Source organism: Chionomys nivalis, chromosome 1, assembly GCF_950005125.1.
Source record: "Chionomys nivalis chromosome 1, mChiNiv1.1, whole genome shotgun sequence".
Classification (NCBI taxonomy): Eukaryota; Metazoa; Chordata; class Mammalia; order Rodentia; family Cricetidae; genus Chionomys; species Chionomys nivalis.
The window spans coordinates 48,355,733-48,373,989 of record NC_080086.1 but is presented as its reverse complement, the minus strand read 5'-3'; the positions used below and the strand labels follow the sequence as shown (position 1 = coordinate 48,373,989).

At 37.3% G+C, this 18,257-nt stretch overlaps 1 protein-coding gene across 4 annotated transcripts in view; it reads right to left on the bottom strand.

Annotated features, from left to right (window-relative positions):
• Positions 1-18,257, bottom strand: part of Cntn3 (contactin 3) — a 397,003-nt gene that overhangs the window by 175,002 nt on the left and 203,744 nt on the right. For all 4 annotated transcript variants that reach the window (XM_057765759.1, XM_057765776.1, XM_057765784.1 and 1 more), the window contains exon 5: positions 4,139-4,234. In XM_057765759.1, coding sequence (XP_057621742.1) covers positions 4,139-4,234 — 96 coding nt within the window. The remainder of the gene's footprint in view (positions 1-4,138; positions 4,235-18,257) is intronic.

Genomic DNA, 18,257 nt, shown 5'->3' with positions numbered 1-18,257 from the left:
TGCCATAAACAGGTAAAACACCAGGGACTTTGCAAACTGCAAAAGACAGTTAAAATCCTGCTGCTGAGTGGTTTGTCGACGAGCAGTGGAATCTTCTCCGAAAAGTCTCTTAGAAAAACAGCATCCAGACACACTGGGTTAGAATTTGCTTTATGTCAAGACTCAGGTTAATTAATTTGCAACTAAAATGCAAGTCTCACATGTAATGTGCTGGAGCATGCCTGAATTAAGCCTTTGAGTGAACTCAAGAAGGGTGTCTTCCCATAAAACATTACTTAGTGCTGGTCTCTATGTCATTCTTCAAATGATAGGCATGGAAATGATAACAAAACCATTAACTCTGTTGCTTCCAATCTTGAAAGGATAAAAAAGAAAACCAGAAGAGGAGAATTAAAATAGTTAGGAGATTGGAGGCCAGGGTAGAGGGTAGATGGTAGAGTGTAGGGAGGAATAACTAACACTAAGGGAATTTTGATACCCATATGAAACTACTGTAGCAGCTTTATTATATCATTGTGTGTGTGTGTTTGTGTGTATGTGCATATGTAATTTAAGTGGAGTTGCCATATAACATGAGAGAGAATATCTCAACTAGACATCATATGCTACCAAATAAAACTAGTATCGGAAGTGAGTTACATTTTCTTTGAGTTGTTGCCCAAAGAGGTCCCATATATCTCCATAAACTACATGCTATTACTAGTGCTATTGATTACCCTCTACAACTTGCTGATAGGTGGCATGGGGCAAAGGGGAAATGGGATGAGAAATATGAGAAGGGGAGGATGGGAGGAGCTCGGGGGATTGGGATGGTTGGGATATAGGAAGGATGGATACGGGAGCAGTGAAGTATATATCCTAAGGGAGCCATCTTAGGGTTGGCAAGAGACTTGACTCTTGAGGGGTTCGCAGGTGTCCAGGAATATGTCCCCAGCTGGTACCTTGGGCAACTAAGGAGAGGGAACCTGAAATGACCCTATCCTATACTGATGAATATCTTGCATATCTCCTTAGAACCTTCATCTGGCGATGGATCGAGGTAGAGACAGAGTCTCAATTTGGAGCAACGGTCTGAGCTCTTAAGGTCCAAATGAGGAGCAGAAGGAGGGAGAACATGAGCAAAAAATCAGGACCACGAGGGATGCACCCACCCACTGTGACAGTGGAACTGATTTATTGGGAGCCCACCAAGGCCAGCTGGTCTGGGACTGAATAAGCATGGGTTGATTCCGGACTCTCTGAGCATGGCGGTCAATGAAGACTGATGAGAAGCCAAGGACAATGGCACTAGGTTTCGATCCTAATACATGAACTGGCTTTGTGGGAGCTTAGCCTGTTTGGACGCTCACCTTTCTGGACGTAGATAGAAGGACCTTGGTCTTCCCGCAGGGCAGGGAATTTGGACTGCTCTTCAGTAACGAGAGGGAGGGGGAAGGGAGTGGGGGGAGGAGAAGAGGAGTGGGGATAGGGGGAGGGAAGTGGGGGGAGGGCAATATTTGGGAGGAGGGGAGGGAAATGGGAAATGGGGAGCAGGTGGAAATTTTAATTAAAAAGAATAAAAATAAATAAATAAGTAAAAAAAAAAAAAAAAAAAAAAAGACCCTATTGCTGAAGAAACTACTTACTTATGGTAATGAACATGGAGAAATATAGCTTGTACTGAACTGGACATTTCACCTATACTGGTCAGCTTGTCTTATAGAACACTGTGTCATTTTCTTTGGAAAATGATTATAGATTATAGCTTATAGCATCTAAGCATTTCACCATGGCCAGAAGTGAGCAACATGGTCACAGTTTTACTATTTACTAGAATGTTCTATACAAGCACTAGAGGAAAAAAATTAAACAAAAATCTCATTTACTTAGGAACACTGAGCTGTGAGCTCTAGTAACAATCTGCTTGAAATCTATGCCTACTGACACAATAATAGCACCAATGGTATGGGAATAACCAAACACTTTTTTTAAAAATTGAATTTAAGACCATTCCATGAGATAGAACCCATATATACAAAGAACCTGAATCTAGTTAGGTCACTGGCTCAATGGAAAACCTACTACTATTATTCTGGTAAATAAACACAGTGATAAAATAATTCCTAATGGCATATTGCTACACTCATAGATCAATGCACCGCCTCCAATTTTGAAATAACAGAAGCCTTTGGCTTGGGCTTGTCTTATAGAACACTGTGTCATTTTCTTTGGAAAATGATTATAGATTATAGCTTATAGCATCTAAGCATTTCACCATGGCCAGAAGTGAGCAACATGGTCACAGTTTTACTATTTACAGCTCTGAATGCCTTGATGGGCTGTCTGTCCTCTTATGAATACTTTGAAAACTCTTATACTGCAACTCGAATATAAGCTGGGTAGAAGGATATCTGATAAGTCTGCTTCTTACCTTAAGTCACATAAGTCATTTCTGGCAAAAAATTTTACTCTCTTGTCCAGGAAGGAAATCCTATACTCTACCGTAGACTGTGAGGCATCTTTGTCGTCTATATGACAAAGAAACTCTCACTTGCAGATAATTCCTGTAAACCATTTTACTAGCATAGAGCTTAATATCCAAGGAAAATACAATAATGGAAGTCATTAAAAGTAATATTTTAATGATTATTACTTCTTTTTCATGCTTACTTCATTAGGTCACATAAGAGAAAATATGAAAGGTGAATCAAGTATGATTGTTGCTTTACTCACCAAAAATGATGCTTTTAAGTATTTTAATTACAGAGAAAGAGCCAAGAGGAAATGAAAGTAATATGAAGAAAGGAAAAATAATACAAAGGAGTAGAGAAAGAGAACAATTCTATGTCTGGAGAAGATGGTGGGGATTTCAGAGAAGAAAAGCTCAGTGGCCCCAGCAAGAGCCATGAGCACTCTAGAAATGGCACCATTGCTTACACTCTAAACCCTGCATAACAGCTGCAGGTGCTCTGAGACCTGGATCTCACTATCTATAGAATTAATGTCCCTCAGTCATCCTCATGAGATGAAACAACTGTCATGAGTTTGTTTTTTTTTTTCTTTTAGGAAAATCTCTAGTATGTTTTTCTAGGAAAATCTGTACCTGCCTGATTGGTACTTAGGACATTCATTAAATACTAAACCTTAGAAAATGAAGTGGTAGATTTCTTTAAAAAAATTAAATTTCTGAATCTGGAAAATTTCATTTTAGGAACATGTTCATGTGTTTAACTGATACTTTGTTTCCTGTTACAAATCAGCTTGGTGTTATGCCATTGGGCAGAGCATAAATGCTGGCTTAGGCCTATACTCCAGCAATACATGAACCAGTACATCAGGACAGTGGGTATGGATTATGTCTCAGCACTGAGATCTGTATTAGTGAAAAGCATATCTGCTGTGGGATAATGCCCTTGTATACTGTAAAGGTTTGTCACTCATAATAAATTAATAAAACGCTGATTGGCCAGTAGCCAGGTAAGAAGTATAGGTGAGGCAACCAAACTAGGAGAATCTTGGGAAGAAGAAAGACAGATGCAGTTGCAAGCTAGACACAGAGGAAGCTAGATGAGAATGCCTTTCTGAGAAAAGGTACCAAGCTACATAGCTAAACATAGATAAGAATTATTGGATAACTTAAGTCATAAGAGTTACTTAGTAATAATCTTGGACAATAGGGCAAACAGTTTATAATTAATACAAACCTCTGTGATTTATCTTTTAATGAACGGCTGTAGGACTGGGTGGGACAGAAACTTCCATCTACACGCATCCTTTACATTTAAATCTGACCTGGCCTTGGCCATCTTCTTGCATTATAAAGCACTGACAAAGGCATTCTATTTATGTTAGTCACTAATACTCTGCCCATATTAAAGGTTAATGCGTGTTATTTTAAGAGAATTCTTTCCTTCTTCACCTCCAATCTCACCGTACTTACACATTTGTTTCAAAAGCTGAAATAAATCAAGATGATTTGAGGTAGAATCACAGAGCCTGGACAACAGTTATTGGGTTTTGTTTGAGTTCAGCCAAGAGTATCTAAAGCTAGTCATCTAGCTTCACAGGGTGAGTCTCAGAAACAACTCTGGAGTGTGAAGTGCAGGTCTTGCACTAGAACCTCATGCATACGATAAACAGAATAGGAAATAGTACTCACCACCAGAGTGCGGTGGGGGTCCGCAGAGAAGGACTACCCCCTGACCTTCACGGACAGATACTGTGCTTCTCATTCTGGTTTTAAAATTTTCAAGATCTAATTAAAAAAGAAAGGAAGACAAATATTTTAGAAAGAAAACCAACATGTTCTCTTTCCTCGAAGATAGATCTTCAAATCTCTCCCTAGGAACCCCAAGAGAATGTTTGCATGCAGGAAGAGGTAGGATTTGATGTCTTTATCAAGCCCCCTAGAAAATCAGCTATATAAATACAATACAAATATAAACTCATGAATCCAATGTTGTAGTAACAGGATTACAATGGTATGGGGCATCCAAAATAGTAAGGGGTATGGGAGAATAAAGTAACCACATAATAAGATTCAAGGTAAACAAAGAGGTATCCTGGCATGTGACTATGATGGCCATATCCACCCTGGTACCTTACTACATGCTAATGACAGAGAGCCCCAGTGTCTGAGCACCCACTCCCAAACTCCTATCTTATAACACTTGATCATAAGAAGCCTGTACAAACTTTATTCCCTACCTGTAATTATTCATATTTATAGAACAATTCAGAAGCAGACAGTTTCTAGGTAGCAGTCTGATTAATGTCATTAAGGGTTCTATGGAATGTACATATCACTGGAAATAATGAAGTAAGTAAAACTTCGAACACAGCAATAAATTGAATGAATATGCATACTATTATTTATAGTTAAAAAACACTAGTTATTTCTATAATCACCTAAAGGATCACTTTCAAAAATTCAATAATGTATTTTAAAAAATCAAGCTATGGCAAATACTATTTTTATTATTAGCAGCAATTTCTTTTGGGGGGGAGGGATTTTCGAGACAGGGTTTCTCCGTAGTTTTTTGGTTCCTGTCCTGGAACTAGCTCTTGTAGACAAGTCTGACAAGCAGAATTTTTTTGTAAAAGCATAATTTCTTCCAATAACAATTCAAGATAACACATATAGATTTGGACTTCCTAGCTTAACTGACCACAGAGCAAAACGACTATTGACTTCCTTTTTTAAATAGCTAAAGTCTATACAAATTGTTACCCTTTATCTGTGTTCCAAGTAAATACCACAATAAACTCATTGATTCACTAGAAAATACAACGCTTAATTAAGTCTTTGTAGGAAATGGAAGGAAGTTTCTCTAACTTCAAATAAAAATCTATGAGAATTATACAGTTTACCATGTATATATGAAGGATTGCACTACACATTCATACAGCCATATACACTCATACACATACATAGATATATAGTCATGTATGATCACACACACATTCACATACCACCCCACAGCTCTTAAGCATTTTATAAAATGTCTAAGTGGTTAAAGTGCAATGTATATCAGAACATATCTTATAGAATAAAGTTTAGAAAACTTCAACTTTCCTTTGAAACACATAAAAAGACAAGGACTTATGTTCAAATTGATAAAACCTTAAGCTATAGACATTTAGAAGTATTCCAAGCACCGTAAATCAACAGAGCAGGCAAATGAATTCTTCTATTAAAGATTCTGTTGTTATTGATAAGTAGTATTGATCTTAGTTAGAGCAGAAGATGCCACCATAGTGAACAGGTGTAACCAGAAAAAAAAAAAGGAATTTAAGAATTCTTTTGAATTAGAAGCTAGTCTATCTAAATGTATGTCATTATAACTTCTTAAAGATGCAGCAAAGATAAAAGAATCCTAAAATGCTAAAAGCCCTGTAGCAACTAGAATGCTGAACCATTCAAATATTTAAATGCTAAATAAGAATTAAATCTACTCATAGAAAAGAAAATTTCAAAGATGCTTCTTTATGGAGCTAAGTAGGTATTATTATTGCTCTTTTACCTAGCAATTCTTATTTTCTTCTACTACATAAATTTACACCTTTGAGATTTCTAACATTCCAGTTTTATGCATCAGTAGTATGTATATGGAGCTGTACCCATGTCTAGGTAGATGAGTGGAGTCAGAGGGCTACTTTTCTACTTGGTTTTCTACTTCCACTTGGGATCGGACTCAGACCCAATGTAGATCTACTGAAGATTTTCAGGGTTGCAAGGCAATTGGTTTTACCCATTGAGCCTACATACCAACATGACTTGGTATCGTTTTAGTCATTTATTTTAGCCAGCAAGCAAGCACACAAGAATGAATAAAGGAGGAAAACAAGTAGGAAAGAAAGAAAAAAGAACGGTAATTGTATGAAAAGTAATTTCTCTTCTACAGGTAAAAATATCTTTAACTTACACTCAAATGTTGTTTATCAAATATTGGCCTAGCATTTTTATCAAATACACTCTATTATATGGAAGAGTAAGGGGACATTGGCTTTGACTCTGGATCTGGATAGTTCATGGGCATTAGCATCATTTCTGCCAAAGAAAAGCAATTATCTTGTATCCAATGTGTTTAGCGAGCATCAGTGACAGCCACGATCTGCAATTTTAGTGGCAATTTCCCCACAAAGCAGCATCTCCTCCGTGTATTGTAAACTCCCCAATTACCTTTACTACCAGAATTTTTTATTGCAAAGTGCAGGTATCTGACAATCACTTAAAACAAGGAAGTTAAGATGCCTAATAATCTCACTACTTGAACTTAAAACATACAAAATATAACTGTGGTTTCCTATGAACATGTATAAGATTTGATCCAAATTAAATATCTCAATTGTTAAAGAATTAATGAAGGTGCCTGTGATATAAATAGTGTGAAGGGTATGGGAGCTAGTTCAGCATCAAGAGGACTTGATGCTCTTACTAAAGACTGGAGTTCAGTTCCTGGCAATGGCACAGAAGATAAAATCATCTTTAGCTCCAGTTCAAGGGGATCTGATCTCTGCTGGCACTGCATGTACCTGACACACATAAATATTCACAGGGAAAACATCCATATACACAAACAATAAAAATAACTAATTTTAATGTGTCAAGAATTCACTGAACACCAAGGATGCTTATGTGTGGAGACTTAAAGCAGGACACAGCTGGGTGATGTAGGATGGCAAGTACTGACAGGTGTGTAGAGAACCATAGTGGTTTTAATTTGTATCACCCTAAAGGCTAATGATAAAGAGATTCTCCATATATGCTTATATTTCATCTATATATCTCTAGTGAAGTATTAGTTTATGTCTTTCGTCTGCTTTCTAATTGTATTGGTTCTCTACTACTGAGTTCTGAGAAGTCTTGCTTATTATAGATATATTTTCTTCATGAAAAACATGGTTTGTACATATTTTCTCAGATTAACCAAAAGCATGAATGCATGAAAACGTGCATGAATGAGAAAAAGAAAGGGCATGGCTTCTTCTAGTTATGGTGGAGGAGACTGGTTATTGTAGCTAATGAGGGAGAACATACCATAGGCATCTGGAAGGGTCTGGACAGAACATGACTGGCCATATGTGTCCAGATGTATGAGGAGGGGGTGAGGGAAAGAGACAAGAAAGAAAGAAAAACATGGAGTGGCAGGTAAGGGCCAGGAAGCCAAAAGGCCAAAAGGGAATTTATCAAAAATGGCGGAGGTTATACAGGGAAGAGCAGTAGGGAAAGGGCAGCACAGCCTGGTCTCTGGGCTGGAGAACTTTAGAAGAGAGGGAAGGTATACCAACCCATAAGACTGTGACAGGTAGGGACTAGACTGAGGGGGTGCTGGCAGAACCTGGTAGCCAGCTGCAGCTCATCTTTGATATGTTAATAACTATCTCAATTAGTCATTTGTTGAAGCTTTGAAACTTAACATTAGGCATGGTACAGAAAATTTTCTTTATTTTGCTGAGACCCCAGGTGACTCCAGAGAAAGGAAAACCTCCAGATGGTTGACCTTGATTGTAAACTCACATGTGTCTGGAAACAACTAAGGAACAAAACGTGGGGTAGGTCTATGGATGTGCGCACCTTCTGACAACCCAGAAGAGGTCTGGAGAAATGCAACATGGCTTTTGGCTGCCCACCTTCACCCTCAGCTGGTGGGGTCACCCTGTTGCTGCCATGGTTGACTCTTGACACTGGAATCCAGTGTCTGCCTTTCCAATGAGGACTGTGAATCAGCAGCTTCTCTAGGAATTTTTTGGTCCGTCAGCACCAGGATGATACAACAGTTATAAGACATCCACACTCATGTTCAGAGCAATTCTCAGTCTATCCAGTGTACAAACAGCCATTGCTGGACTACTCAACTTAACTGTGTAAGTCAATCTGACGAATCCTCTTTTAAGATATACTTACATCAATTGTGCTCCTCAAAAATTTACTTTTGAAAGAACACAAAGAACTTTACCTGGTAAGCTACAGCCACGTGGCGATACACAAATTAATAGAGATGGGTTATTTTAGGATATAAGAGTTAGCCAAAAATATGCTTAAGCTATTAGCCAAATAGTATTGCAATTAATATAATTTTTGTGTGATTATTTCAGTTCTGGTCAGCCAGGAATGAACAACAGAGCAGAACTCAGAAAGAAGATACGTTGTTTTGTGGTGTTTTGAATTCTTTTTTTAAACCTTGGTCTGTGCATTTTACTGGTTTTCATTTTACCATATTTCATCACTTTTTATTTAATTTTAAGAAGGAGATCAACAGATTTGATTCGTTTTGCCACATTTACTTGGTTTTGCTTACCTGGATTTAATTACCATTGCTTTAAGATTTCTTGCCATCCTCTTTCCATCTCCCCAACATTCTTCTCCTGGCTGATGTCTGTTTTTCTTTGTATTACACAGAGACTTTTCTTGCCTTTCTCTATTTACCTGGCCCTTCTTTCATGTTATTCAATTATTACTCCCATTTTTACATTAGTTGGAGCTAGAAATGTATGAACCACTTCAGGCCAAATGAACAGAAATCCCAGTGTCACATTTCTCTAGTAATTCAAGTTCCTAGTCACAAAAATTCACAGTGACAAACTGCATGGGTTTCTCCAGGTACAAAACACTTGTCCATATTACACACATGCTGGGATTGGTATATTACAACTTTATCATCTTCAGGATTAGCTTCAGCCAGATCTCTTTCTTGAAATCAATAAAGTTATTCTCATTCTATCCATTTTGTACTTTCTCTACTTTCATATGTTCCCTCTGTGAACTCAACCAAATTTCTGACCATGTACGTTTTAAAATTAAGTTTAATTTTCTTTACTACTTATCTCTTGACATTGTACTGGTAACCTACGGGTCTTTTAAGAAAGCAGAATTTGTGTTTCTCATATTACTTCCCTTGGGATCTTCATGAAAATTCAACAGACCAAAGTTAAGTTCCAGATGCCAACACTGTAGAGTGCTTAATATTCTCATAGTGTGACTCATTTAAAAAAAATAAGAAAATAAGAGTATGGGAGTCTGAGATCTGAGCTTGTAAGGGTCCAGTCTTTATAACTAGAGGCATATCAGCTTATCACAATGTCTGACATCTATGCAGTGAAAAACCCCTATTCTCTGAACATCTCAACAAGTTTTGAGAGAAGATTCTCAGCAACAAAGATATGGAAGCATTTTGCAGGATATAAACTGTTATTCAACTACAAGGTCAATGGAGGGCCCATTGTGATGATTAAGACTCCATAATTTCTTTTAAGTCCACAGTTTCAAAACCATACTTCTTTCTATGTCTTGTCTCTACTACAGATGTCTATCTATTTATTTTAATCAGGGCTGAGCTTTCTTGCTCAATCTGACTTGGAACACATAGGATTCGTGAGATCCTTGACTCTTGCAATTTTAAGTAGCTGAGATTAGGTACACACAGTCATGTCCACCCCTCTGTCACAGCTTTGCACACACACAAGTCATGAATGTTAAAAATGAAGAAATATGTGCTTATGTTTTGAGACTTAGTGCGTTTAACTGGAATATCATGTTTAGGTAAGGCTAGGGGATTAAAATGACGTGGAACTGTAATTAAGCCAGTAGGACTGGATGATTTGTGGTAGGAGATGGATAGAAGAAGACGGGGGTGAGTATGACCATAAAGTATCATTTACATATATCAAATTGTCAATGACATATTTTAATAAGAAAACCTTAATAGTTTAAAGAACACAAAAAAGACTGCCAACCTTTCCAGCAACTCTCAACCCTAACTTCTTAAACACTCTCTAATGTCAAATAAATGACCATCTCTTTATGTTATTTATGTTTTAAGTGATTTTGAACTCATGTCTTTGTACTCCAATTTGAGACAAACCTACATACAACTCATTTCTAATGTTCACACATATTTTGACTAGAAACTTGTGGATACACAGAATATCTTCAGTAAGTTGAGTATAATAGCAGCAATTATATTCTACAATGAATAAATATTATATCTTATACAAATTATTTAAAACACTTCCTGATACATAAGTGTCTAGTAAGTGAACACTGCCCTTCTATTCTTCCTGAAACTTCTTTAAGCAACAAATTTCTATTTTCATGTCTGTACAGGTGATATGTCTACTAAATTTTTAACTCAACTTGCATTCTCTGCATATCCTCTAGATACAAAGGGGAAGACTGGATGCCCTCATTCATTTGACACTGCATCTTTCTTGTCTACAGTGATTCCTGCAATTGAGGTTCTCTTCTTACTTAATACTTTTTGTTACAATTCCTGCACAGACTCTGGTACCTACCTTTCTCTTTTTCCTGTTCACTCACAATATCACCACAGTTCATGTTCACTGTTCTATAAAACACAGCCTCTCCATTTCACTCCAAATATCTTACTAACCCTATCAATGCTTTGTAAAATTCTTTTTATATAAATTCATGTTGCAGGCATTATGCATGTGTGTGTATGTGAGTGTGTGTGTACGTGCATGTGTGTGTGTGTGTACTTGTAGCATGCTTTGTCACTTTTAGCATCTCCAGTGTCCTGAGTACATATTTCTTCAACCCTGATAAAGTGAGCATATTATATGGAATTAATAGACAGATGGATTTGTGAGTCATTATGACAGATATTTTCTGAAATCATCTTCTTTGTGTTCCATAAAAGCTCTAGTAAAAGTGCATTATTTCACCTTTTCTGTAGCAGTGTAGCTCAAAGATATTCTGGAACTGGACAACCGTATCACAATAAGTGATGGAACCAAGACTTATATGCTCTTCCAAGGCTACCAAGTCCTGTCCTGTTTATCTTTTCATACTACATAATAATTACATATAAGCTTCATCTTTTCTCCTTCTCTGTGGTCTCTCACTTCTGAATCAATCCATCCTCTCCCCATAATATTGAGTTTCATTTTCTCCATAAAACAGATATTCAATTTTAAATAATTGCTAAACTATTAAAATGAATCCCAAATGCCTTGATGTTAGTTAACATTTGCATTTATTGTCCTTATCCAGAGCTTCAACAGATATGTATGTATACTCATGCACATACATATGCCTGTGTTCTCAGTCATACAAGATCATATGAGAGAGTAAGCTCTCCAATGCTGAGTAATTCAAAGTGTAAAACTTTACCTATGTCCTAATCTCCTCCTCTCAAACTACATTAGGTACATTTGTTTTCAAGGACCAGTTAAAAATATACCCTCGATGTGAAGGAGATATTTTCAGAGAACTATAGATGTTTGTTGTAATTGTATGTTAGTATGTTATTCTGCTCAACAAGGCTCAAAGTCTATGCAGCAATCTCCTTTCTTTCTTTCTATTGTTCACATCCACCTCTTGTATCTGCTTAGGAAGGATGACATGCATTAACCCAAGTTCTTGATTATTTTGAATAAACACTGTAATCTTTAGCAAATCCAACGCTTCCATATATTAGGCCCTCTCTAGTTTGCTCCTCTGCTGCCTTTAGTTCAAGCTATTCTATTCCTTAACAATATTCATTATACTGGTAACAGTCAGTTATTTGAATATATCAACCAGGGGGCTAAAAGGGATGTCTCAGAAGTTAAGAGCACTAGCTGCTCTTTAAGAGGTCATGAGTTCCCAGGAACCACCTAGTGGCTCAAAACCATCTATAATGCATTCTGGTGCCTTCTTCTGGCCCATAGACATACATGGAAGCAGAAAACTGTATATAAAATAAATAAGAAAATCCTTAAAAAAAAGAAAGAAAATATCAAACAGCCTAGGAAAGCAAATAAGAATAATTAATTGTCATAAAAGGATATGCTCCATTAACAATCTGACAATTAGTTCTGACACTTTCAAATAATAAATACCCTTTTAGGTAGCAATCAGTAAATCACAAATACTTTGTAATTTTGTTTTTGTAATTTCTCATCTTATCATCCATCTAATCAAAGTAACATGTGCAAGCACACACACACATCTCCATTGGATTATATATTAATTACATTTATAACACCAACTTTTGTTTTGTTTGTTTTGTTTTTAGTGTTTTTCAAGACAGAGTTTCTCTGTGTAGCTCTGGCTGTCCTGGAACTCACTCTGTAGACCAGGCTGGCCTCAAACTCACAGAGATTGATCTGCCTTCCTCTACCTCCCTGAGAGCTGGGATAAAAGGCATGCACCACCACCATCCAGCAGAGCACTGAAGTTTTAAACATAGTTAATGTAAAAAGAAAATGAAGTAAATAGTTACCTTTTAAGGGTTTCTTTTATTTCGCCTATACATATTCATATACATATATAATTCTATAGACACAAAAATTCTAGCTTAACAAATCTATTTATCCTTTCTTGATGTGGGAGTGATTTCTTTCTAATCTGTTGCTTTCATTGGTTAATTAATAAAGAAACTGCCTAGGCCCATTTGATAGGCCAACCCTTAGGTGGGTGGAGTAGACAGAACAGAATGCTGGGAAAAAGAAGCCGAGTCAGTGAGTCGCCATGATTCTCCCACTCCAGACAGATGCAGGTTAAGATCTTTCCTGGTAAGCCAGCTCGTGGTGCTACACAGAATGTTAAAAATGGGTTAGATCAATATGTAAGAGCTAGCCAATAAGAGGCTGAAACTAACGGGCCAAGCAGTGTTTAAAAGAATACAGTTTCTGTGTAATTATTTCGGGTATAAAGCTAGCCGTGCGGGCGGCCAGGTGTCAGGAACGTAGCCCAGCGCTCTTATTATAACATTTTCTCTTTGTAGAAATACAGGGATTATTATTGTTTTCTTAGAAATAAATATCCCACTGCATAAATAAGGTTGAAAAGAGTTCCAAAACAAAAGTGATGACCACATTTTGAAAGTCTAACTGCACACTGAATGTGATAATACATGCCTACAATATCAGTAGGTGGTAGACTGGGGCAGAAAGAACTGAGACTTTGTAGCCAACCTGGATAAACATCAATTTGATTTTTATGGGGCAACAGAAAAAAGTGGTGTTGTTACAGACCATATTATCATTGGAATTCATACTTTAAAGACAATTCTAAAATATTACATCTGAAATCTAACTGTGGCTCTCTGCGTTAATGGGACAAGCTTTTAGTCATGTAAAGAAGGGAGAACTTGGTCCTTTCACTTAGTAACAGCTACTCACTCATCTGGAAATAAAGTGAGCATATAAAACAACATTATTATGAAAATGGGAACATATCACACTACCACAGCACATTTATCTTAATTATGCTTTCAAACATTTTTAAAAGCTTTTTAATAGGTGAGGTTAAAATGTCTCAATGGCTCCTTTGCAAAGTGTAGGATATTCTACCTCACTAGGAATATCTACCATAAATATTAGTCCTTGCTCCTCACACAGACTTCTTAGACTCTGATATCAGGTTTGTTGTCCAAACTATGCAGATATTTTTGTCTATGTTGGAAGCCTGCTGAGATCATTGTGTGAGAAAATAAACACAAATTCTTGGAACACTTTAGGGGATCAATAAGTGTTAGCAAAGAGCTTCCCCTCTCCAGGCAAGGAGAAACCTGTCTCACCCTAACCACAGTCTAGCCAGACTTATTTGTGATTCATGCTTCATGGCATGCTAATTTTTATATCTTTCAAAGGATTCAACTACTTGACTCTATTTTTCATTACGTGCTGTGCTCAAGGAACAGAGAGTTTCTACTTCTTCTCCTTGTACTTTGTCAAGTAGTTGCTACATATATTTGTTGAATTCAACACATTATGAAATGAGTCTTAAAACTCCTGATAGCTGCTGTTCATTAATGCAATTTGAATAATAGAGATAAGATATTGTGGTAAAACCTCACTTTGTCCACCCCGAAATAATGGAAACTGAAACTAAATAGCATATTGCAGTAGCGCTCCCAACTCTATAGACCACCCCCACACAGGACTGTCAGATCCAGAAACCTCAGCCTGACCTTACTAAGAGGTAGTTTCTCTTGAATGATTGACTCAGCATCACCCTGGAGTAAGAGCATAGTTTACATGTGGCAAGAGCTCCTATGGGCTGGCACTGAGCGAGCACCCTGGTGAGTACCTAATTGAGTTTACTTTTTTCTGTCCCAACTCTTCATTAGTTAGCATAAAAAATTAATGGGAATTTACTTTTTCTTTAATTAAATGATCTATTTATACCAAAAGTCTTCATTGTTATAGAGAGGGCCATTAAAGATTATTATTTCTATCTGAAAAGAAATACCCCTCTAATTCCAGAGAGATGGAGAGTTGATATTTTAAATTTTTATTGATTTATTTTTATAATTTAATACATGAGCTCTGCATCAACATGACTTTCACCTCATCTCCCAAAGTCTAACTCCTACTATGCCCTCGATCGCAAATCTATGATCTTGCCTTCTTCCTCGTTTTATGTGTGTGTGTATGCCCATATATACATATGAATATATAACCTATTGAGTAAATTTAGCATTGCTCATATGTACCTGTGTCCAGGAATGACAACTGAGATAGGACAATATTAGTAGGAATTCACTGGACAACCTATATGAGAGGAAGACAAGTGATTTTCCATCTCTCAACAGCTATGAACTATAGCTCTTTATCTAGGAGTGAGGCCTTGTGGGATTTCCCCACTCACATCGGCTTGCTATCTGGTGGTGCCATTATACAGGTCTTATTCAGATAAACATACTGTTTAGCTGGTGGATACTTTTTACCAGCCATTTCTCATGCATACTAGCAGCAGGTATCCTGGTCCTCTGGATTTCAGTCCTTCTGCTTTCTTTCCTGTGATGTTTCCGAGCCTTGGCTATAGGAGCTGAGCTGCAGATGTATCAATTGAGGTTAGGTACCCCAAGAACACTTATTCTCTGCATTTTGAGCAGCTGTGCATCTCTGTAATAGTCTCCATATGCTGTAAAATAAGCTTCTTTGATGAGGCATGATAAGGTTTACTTATCTTTCAGTATAAGTATTTAGAATATAGTTTAAAATTATATTTGTTTAGGAAAATGGCAGCAGAATGTTCTCCTCCAGGATCTGTGCCCCTCCCAACACAGGTAGTTATGGAGGCTTACAGAACTAGGTATAAATTTCCTCCACTGAGTTGAAGTCCAGTTAGATAGCGTTAGTTGTCCCCAAGATAAATGCACCGATATTGTACCACTGGCGGGCTGTTATCTTTATTTGTTTGTTTCATTCCTAATGATTTAAATCTGTATGACAAAGGGGAGTTACAAGGATTTCGTCTCATGATTTTCACAATCTGTAAGAAGGGTCAACTGATGGAGCTATTCCTAATATAAGCAAAGTTGAGTCTAAGAATCATGATCTTCTGAAAGGAATAATAAAATATAATTGGGATTTTACAAATGTATGTATTTCTATGCTGGGTCCAGGTTACAATGTCATCTGTCTCAATTTTAAAAATATGGTAAACAGGGAAAGCTATGCAAGTCACAATTTACAGAGAGTAATTAAAATCACATTTTATATGACATATTGTAACATTGCATGAAGTAAACCCTTAAAATTATTTAACTAAAGAATGAATAAGCAAGGGGGGGGGCAAGAACATGATGGAGAAAACCACAGAGAAAGCTGACCCAAGCTAATGGGACCACAGGGACTTTGTACTGACAGCTGGGGATCCTGCATGGGGCTGAACTAGGCCCTCTTAATGTGGGTGACAGGTATGTGGCTTGATTTGTTTCGGAGGCCTCTGGCAGTGGGACCAAGATCTATCCCGGGAGTATGAGCTGGCTTTTTGAAACCCATTCCCCATGGTGGAATACCTTGCCCAGCCTTGGCAGAGTGGGGAATGGCTTGATTTTGCCTCAATTTGATATTTCAGACTTTGTTGACTCCTCATGGGAGGCCTTAACACCTCTGAGGAGTATTTGGGGGAGGGAAGGGGGGAGGTAGGGAGTAGGAGAATGGGAGGGGAGGAGGGAGAGGGAACTGGGATTGGTCTGTAAAATGAAAAAAAACAATTAAAGAAAAAAAGAAATTCATATAAAAATTTTGCATGAACAAACCAGTGGCAAGAAAAGAAAGTGATTTAGCATAGTTATAGTGTCAGGAAGCATTTGCTTTCTAAAATAAGAAAGAAGGAACATTAGTCAATGCTGGATTTCACCTTCCAAATTAATGTTTACGCTTCTGAGTCCTCTTTAATCTTGGAAACTCACACCTAAGAAGCTCAATATCATAATATGTGTCCTACTGGAAGATCGTATTTGAGTGTGTTGATTCTTTCAGCCTTTATGAGCTATTCAACAGATATTAGGTGCTTCCATGACCATGTTCTAGCTTTCTGTACCTGATCACTGGCTCCTTATACAAACAGGAGCCTATGGAGTTTCATCATAGGAAACAAGGCAGTGATCAATGAGAGAACTGTCAAAATGTGACAACACTGTATCTGGGTAAAATGATTTAGTTTATTTTCTGATGCTGCGATAAAACACTGAGCAAAACCAGCTTGGGAAAGGAACTGGTTTACTTGGCTGCCAGTCCCTTATCAAGGGAATTAAGGAAGAAATTCACAGCAGAAACCTGGAGGCAAGAAATGAAGCAGAGACCATGGAGGAATGCATTCAGTGGCTTGCTTCTTGTGACTTGTGCAGCTATTTTTCTTATTTGGCCCAGATACACATCCTTAACTAAGAATGGTACTACCCACAGTAGGATGGGCCACCCCATGTCAACTAACTATCAAGAAAGGCCCCCATGGTCATGCTCATGGGTCAAAATAATGGAAACAATTCTTCAACTGAAGGTCACTCTTCTCAAGTGACTCTAACTTGTGTAAAGAACACAAAAGTTAATCAGAAAAAAATAGATTTCCAGTAGTCATAATTACTGCAATTCTCTGTAGCTTCATAATTCCCTAAAGTTATGTAATATAGCAGAATCTATATGTGATTTATTAATTTACTATTGCAAATACTAATAAATAATCGACTGAAGACTATAACCATTTTTCTGAAAAAGTATTGAATTTTGAGTACAAAGAATAGTGCTTAGCATGTATCATTTACATAACAAAATAGATTAGTGATTTTCTCTGTGTGTGAGTGGTTGCACGTTTACATGAAATTATGTTTATGTGGAAGCCATAATCAACCTCAAAATCATGGTTAATGTCTGTGTGTATATGTGTGTCTGTGACGTATCTTCATAAGATACATGTGCATATGTGTTCCTGTGTATAAATGCAGGGGTATGTCTGCCATTGCACAATGTTCATAAGTTAATAATCACCTTCCACTTTGAGACAAGGGTTCTATTTATCAACATCATCATCATCTTCATTATTCACTGTAGCCTTATAGATCATGCTGACTGGCTGATATGCTTTTGGGAGTCTCCTGGCTCTGCCTCCCATCTTGCTCTAGATTGCTGTGACTAAATGGATTTACTCTACTGCTCTTGGCTTTTACAAAGGTTCTGGGGATTCAAATGAAAACCTCATGGATACACAGGAAGTACTATATCCACTGATTTATCTCTCAAGTCCATACTTTGATTTCTCTGACTGCAACCTGAACCTTGAGAAGTAGATTGGTCTGGTTTTCTAGGAAACCTCAAGTCTTGCCCTGCACCCCCAGTACTTGGGAATAAAAATATAACCATAACCAGAAAGTTTCATTTGTTCTGGGGTTCAAACCTTGATCTTCATACTTGCCAAGCAAACAATTTACCAACTGAACCATCTCAATAAGAAATTGTTTTTTTTTTTAGCACCTCTGCTAACACAAAAAACAAAGAATTTATACTGGTGAGAGATAAACAATATCTTAGATAACTACCTTGAA